The sequence below is a fragment of the Danio rerio genome, chromosome 3 (assembly GCF_049306965.1).
Source record: "Danio rerio strain Tuebingen ecotype United States chromosome 3, GRCz12tu, whole genome shotgun sequence".
NCBI classification, from domain to species: domain Eukaryota; kingdom Metazoa; phylum Chordata; class Actinopteri; order Cypriniformes; family Danionidae; genus Danio; species Danio rerio.
In genome coordinates, this window is record NC_133178.1 from 61,668,094 (window position 1) to 61,675,000 (window position 6,907).

The 6,907-nt window shown below is 39.9% G+C and overlaps 1 protein-coding gene across 5 annotated transcripts in view; it reads right to left on the reverse strand.

Annotated features, from left to right (window-relative positions):
• Window positions 1–268: 268 nt before the first annotated feature.
• cyth1a (cytohesin 1a) overlaps window positions 269–6,907 on the reverse strand; it is a 113,456-nt gene continuing 106,817 nt past the window's right edge. For 4 of the 5 annotated variants that reach the window (XM_068215811.2, XM_017353253.4, XM_073936140.1 and 1 more), the window contains exon 13: window positions 271–4,731. In XM_068215811.2, the coding sequence (XP_068071912.1) occupies window positions 4,653–4,731 (79 nt within the window). In that variant the 3' untranslated portion in view covers window positions 271–4,652. 5 annotated transcript variants of the gene reach the window in all.

The following is a 6,907-nucleotide window of genomic DNA, read 5'->3' on the forward strand; positions in this document are numbered from 1 at the left end:
ACATTGCCTTTTAGCACTTGTGACCTTTCACATTTTACCCTCTAAATATGCTCGCGTGTGCACATATTAGTAGGTCAAGTGTACAGTGCGTTGGTCTTCAGAGGAACTAAGAAATATGACAGTCGTTTTCATGTTAGCTGAGTAGCTGTATATAATCAAAGTAGGATAATGAAGCATGAGCACACATTGCTTTGCATCTCATAAACACGACCAAGCCTTAAAAACACACTCTGGACCACCCCTTTAAGAAATCAAAAACACAAGCAGAGCTGCTATAATAGATGTTTATTTCAGCATGATCTGGCAACCACTACAATGGCATCGACCTCCGGAAATTAATACTAATAAAAAGGATAATGAAAGAATGGCACTCGACTACACACATTTATAAAATGGAAACCAATATTCTCTATACACTAAAGTATGTACATCTTTGATAAATTAAACAAATACTGCGTCGCTTTAATATTTCGCTTGTAGAATAACTGCTAGACTGATGGAAACCCGAGAAATGAAGGGACAACAGAAAGAGTGAGTGGAGAAATGTGAGCAGGCACTGAGGACTGACTGACCGCGTCTACACCAGTAACACATGTGGAATAATCGGCCATCTTGGGACAGTCAACACACCATCACTCATTGTAAAACTCTAGGCAGATGTGTTGGTCTTTAGAGTTAAAATGCTACAAAATGGAGGAACCTCTCACAAAAATGTTGTGTTTTTCGACTCAATATTACAGATTGTTTAACCGATTAATGTCATGTTGATGTTTTTTTTTGTTTTTGATCTCAACTTGCTTTAAATTTGTGTGAAGTGTATTAGAGATACAGACATTAGCTGCGTCCCAAATCGCATACTTATGCACTATTTTACGCCATTTTGTAGTATAAATAGTGTAAGTAGTGTGTTCACATTGAAAACTCTCAAAATAATAAGTGCACTTTAATTACCCGGATGATGCACTCATTCAGCCGCTAAAATGAAGTGTGTAATGATGGACACTTCACGCACTCAACGACCGCAGGTTTGCTTACGTAGCGGAAGGGGCGGAGCGATCGGACGCACATGTTGAATAACTTTATTTATTTTGGATAGTGAAAGCAAAATTCTCCTACGAGAGTGATTATAGCGCCTCCGGATGGTAAATGCGGCAATACTCACGGCAGGTATTACTTGATAATTCAGTCGTTTATTTCACTGATTTGGCAACAGTCAAACGTCATCAGGGAAACGGTTTGAATTTCCGCTTAGTAAAAAAACATTAGTGTGCCATTTGGGACAGCACTACATACATATACTATCCTGTTGAGTGTGTAAGTGCATAAGTACATAGTGCATGAGTGCATAGTGTATAGTGTGCCATTTGGGACGCAGCTATTAAGTCTTGAATTGTGATTGGGCTAAACCAGGGGTGGCCAAACTCGGTTCTGGAGGTCCGGTGTTCTGCAGATTTTAGCTCCAACCCCAATCGGACACACCAGGGCAAGCTAATCAAGCTCTTACCAGGCTTTCTAGAAACTTCCTTGCAGGCAAATTGGAGCTAAAATCTGTAGGACACCAGGCCTCCGAACCGAGGTTTGGGCACCTCTGGGCTAAATCATCTACCTAAGTCTATCGCAGATATAGGTAATCATACATGTGCATAAATACAGCTGCAGGTCAACGTACATTCAGAAACACCACAGACTGGCTTTGACTGTTCCAATATGGCGGATGACTTGCATTATGAGCCTATAAAAACAGATGCTAATGAGGCATTTATTTTCTGTTTGTTTATGTCGAAGGTAGCGCTTCAAAGTAGCACTTTTTAAACAATCATGATTTATCGAATACAAAATAAAAGTTTTGATCTACATAATGATTTTGTTTGTACTATGTATGTTTAGCTAGAAATGCATCAAAGTCCCTTTAAGGCAAGTAATTTCACTCGGCGTCCTCTCGAGTAGTATGTTTTAATGGGGAAACATCAAATTCTCCAAAACTACTTGCCAAGCTGACGATTACATTTCATATTAGGAATAATCAATAAAATTAAACAGCAGCTGTATATTTAGCTTCATTTCATAATGTTCGTATCACACGAAATCTGCAGAAACTCACGTCTGGTCCAAGCTCCAGTTGTCATTCTATAGGAATCGCTGATTGGCTTCTGTACTAGAAGGCGGGCTTTATTCGCCATTTAGCGATTGCTGATTGGCTCCTGTACTAGAAGGCGGGCTTTTATCGCCATTTAGCGATTGCTGATAGGCTACTATACTGGAAGGCGTGCTTTATTTGCAATATAGCGATCTTTGATTGGCTCCTGTACTAGATGGCGGGCTTTATTTGCCATATATCAATTGCTGATTGGCTCCTGTACTAGAAGACGGGCTTTATTTGCAATATAGTGATCTTTGATTGGCTCCTGTACTAGAAGGCGGGCTTTATTTGCCATATATCAATTGCTGATTGGCTCCTGTACTCGAAGGAGAGCTTTATCTGCCATTTAACGATCACTGATTGGCTCCTGTACTAGAAGGCGGGCTTTATTCACCATATAGCAATCGCTGATTGACTCCTGTACTAGAAGGCGGGCTTTATTCGCCATTTAGCGATCGCTGATAGGCTCCTGTACTAGAAGGCAGGCTTTATTCGCCATTGAGCGATCGCTGATTGGCTCCTGTACTAGAAGACGGGCTTTATTTGCAATATAGCGATCTTTGATTGGCTCCTGTACTCGAAGGTGGACTTTATTCGCCATTTAGCGATTGCTGATAGGCTCCTGTACTAGAAGGCGTGCTTTATTTGCAATATAGCGATCTTTGATTGGCCCCTGTACTAGAAGGCGGGCTTTATTTGCAATATAGCAATCGCTGATTGGCTCCTGTACTCAAAGGAGAGCTTTATTTGCCATTTAGCGATCGCTGATTGGCTCCTGTACTAGAAGGCGGGCTTTATTTGCCATATAGCAATCGCTGATTGGCTCCTGTACTAGAAGGCGGGCTTTATTCGCCATATATCAATCGCTGATTGGCTCCTGTAGTAGATGGAGAGCTTTATTCGCCATATAGCGATTGCTGATTGGTTCCTGTAGTAGAAAGCGGGCTTTATTCAACAGATAGCGATTGCTAATTGGGTCCTGTACTAGAAGGCGGGCTTTACTCGCCATATAGCGATCGCTGATTGGTTCCTGTAGTACAAGGAGAGCTGAACAGTATTACTGCTTCGGGATATTTCAGACATATGGCCAAATTAGATAATTAAGTGGAGCAAAGCCACACCACATGCAACTTGATCTTCCATTGTTAAATGAATTTAATTAAAAGTGCGCAACATTTTTACGCTAGAAAGCATGTTTAATGTGGGAATGTAACTGATATATGCTGCAACAGCCGCTTTAAATACAAGATCACTGTAGCGAATTTAGACGCTCTCGCTGCCAGAGCTCAAGGCAGACAGCATTGTCGCCAGGGTGGCCAGAGCGACCTTTTGACGCTTTCACCGCCTTTGGTGTGAACGCAGTTACCTTTCTCTCCAGTAGCAGAAACAAGCAACTACAGATTTAAGCTCATTTCTGCCACAGATTCCAAAATAAATCACAATCACGCCTGTGTTCACACAATTCAGCAACAGTGACCTTTATTTCAGTGTTTCACAACCCTGTTCCTGGAGGAACACAACCAACAGTGCATATTTCGGATGTCTCCCTTATCTGACCCATTAACTTCAGGTTTTGGAGTCTCTTCTTCTGTTCTGCTGAGTTGATTTAGATGTGGTTGAAAACGTGTGAGTTGTGCCTTCAGGAACAGGTTTAAGAACCACAGCTTTGTTTATTTACGCTATCCTGTTACAGAAATGGGTTGCCATGTACATCCGTTTTGTGTCCAGTGTAAACCGACTGCCTGATTATAATTGGATGTGTTGTTTTGAGTGTAGACGCGGCGTGAGGTCAGCCTTTACGGACACTGAGTGACTGTTAGGCACATTTATTCATCGTATGAACAGCGTTTCATTCAGAGGCCTTAACACTGACCTCTTATCAAATAAAAACATCACCATCTGTTAATCTCTGCTCTGTCCGTCTGAGAGGTAGTACCAGTGCTTGACCATGACATCCCATAATCCTTATTGAACAGAACGTCTGTCAATATTCAATTCGTCGCGCTTCAGGATGCCTAGAAAACAAACACAAACACCAACAAAAAGATCCCCTCTGCAGAAGATTGACGTCGTCTTTCTTTTTTTGTTCTATTACAACTCACAGATGTCTGTTTTTACAATTAAACACACAAATAAACCTCTGAGCGCGAAGCTGCTTCTTTGAAAATAAAAAAGGATGTAAAAATACACTTATTGCCTGTACATATCAAAGCACGAACGGAAATCGTCCTTTGCTTTCGTTTTGGTTTCCACATTCTGTCAGACCTGCTGATTTCAGATAATGAACACAGAGAGAAACGGGAAGAAAGAAAGAGCAGATTTGGTTAAGCATGAGGAGTAAATGTTCTCTTTGGGGCTTTCAAGGAAGCAGTCGCAAGGAAACGCCAACTGGCTCCCTTCACACACACACACACACAAACACACAGGCACACTCTTGAGGAGAGCTGTCAAGAGTCTCTGATCTTGTGTTTCTCTCTCTGTCTCTACTCGTCTCAGTCGTTCAGCAGCTGTTCTAGTGTCTCTTCATCGATGACACCTTCTTCTTCCTGGCCGCCAGCATCTCGTAGAAAGGATCTCGACTGATGGCCGCTCTGAACACAGAAACAAAGAAGGTTAGAGGATAAAATAAGACACGTAACATTCATTAGAGCAGTGTTTCCCAACATATGGAGTCTCTTCTAAGGGCGCACTCACATTATGCTATCCAAACCATGCTCAGGCCTATTTCCCAGATCGTTTGAAAAGTGTGAGTGCTCCAAATTGGGCTCAGGCACGATTCAGTTGGCCAGCCCTGGTCCACTTGGAAGAAGTGTGCCAGAGCACGGTTCACTTGGGTTCAGGCGCGGTACACTTGTAGTGTAAGTGCATAGCGCACCTGAGCCCAAAACTGAAGACGAAACGTGACTTTTAAGGTACTGTTTCTCTCTCTCTCTCTCTCTCTCTCTCTCTCTCTCTCTCTCTCTCTCTCTATATATATATATATATATATATATATATATATATATATATATATATATATATATATATATATATATATATATATATATCAGGGCTCAACAATAAGGACTGCCCGGTGGCCCAGGGCCAGCGTGAGAGAGGCTTGGGACAGTAGACAGGATCATTACTGGCCCGATTAGGACAATGCTGCCTTGTCACTAACATTTAATTTGTTTGCGACTATTTCACTTATGTGCATTTTAAGTTTGTGCTTTTAAGGTGTTAAACACTTCCTTCTCAATGAAGTCGTAAACACCATATTGCTTTCCGGTTCCGCTTATCTGGTTTGATGTTTTGAGCATGCTATTTTTTTCCACAACCTGGGAACAACCAGTACAGAGAAGAAATGGCAACATGGCACCAACATCAAATTATAAGGCTAAAAGAAAATGCCTGTTTCTTATGTCTTGGAAGCAGAAATTTACGTGTAAACAACGCGACAAAAAAAATGAAGTGATGTTTTGCACTGTTTGCCCACAGTCAGCCCACCTTTTGTTAAATAATTTCAAACCGCAATAAAATACCTTCACATTTTTCATACTGCTCTTTTTGTCAATAACACTTTTATTAATGTTTTTTTTAAGTTTTTTAAGTTTTCAAATTCTAGATTCACAGACTTTATTTTTGACACATTATTTAAAATATGCAGCTGAAAAATAGCTATTAACCTTTTTTTTTTTTTGGTGGGGCCAGTAAAAATTTTGGCAGGGCAAGTAAAAATCTAAACCACTGGCCCGATCAGACCAGTAGAAAAAATTCATAGCGTTGAACCCTGTATATATATATATATATATATATATATATATATATATATATATATTTTCAAGAAACGACTAAAAACTCAACTATTTAGTCTCCACTTCACTTCCTAATCTGCAATTGCCTCTTTGAATATCACACTAATTGTACAAAAAAAAAAAAAAAAAAAAAAAAAAAAAAACTACTAACACTTCCCTTCTTAGACTTTACAGACCTGAAACTTGCCTTTAGTACTTATTCATTGTTGCTCTTAGTTGTGTAAATTGCTTCCTTGTCCTCATTTGTAAGTCGCTTTGGATAAAAGCGTCTGCTAAATGACTAAATGTAAATGTAAATGTAAATATATATATATATATATATATATTAATACTTTATTTATAAGGATTTTTTTAATGTAGATTTGTTTTTAATGTAGATTTTTTTTTTTACATTTGCAAAAAACAGAAAAAAAAACTAATTAAATGACGAAAGGGATCTTGCACCCAGGCTTGCCGCCTCCCGGTGGCTTCAGGATGACAGAGAAGAGCGAACAATATTAATTTAAGCTAATATATATAAAAAAAACCTGAGTTAAATCACAGATTTATGCCAAACTTCCTTTAGTCAGCAGGTGGCGCTATGACTGACTCAAGATTGACATGTAGATGTTTTCAGAAGAGGAATCTTATCGTATATGTGCATTTTCAGGCAGGTCAGACATTGTGTTGCTGAGTTATAAGCCAAAATTACTTCTTTCAGCAGGTGGCGCTATGACTGACTCAATATTGGCATGTAGATGTCTTCAGAAGAGGAATGTGATCAAACATGTGAAGTTTCAGGCAGATCGGACATTGTGTGGTTGAGTTATAAGTACTTCCTGCTCCATGGCAAAGCACTGCGGTTCGTCAGGCCGCCTTGGACACGCCCTTCAGCGAAAACTCTAGATCTTTACAATATTATCGCTTAAGCTTTCAGATAACACCACCCAAATTTGGTGCTGATACGATAAAGTTTGTGGGAGGAGTTTGTTAC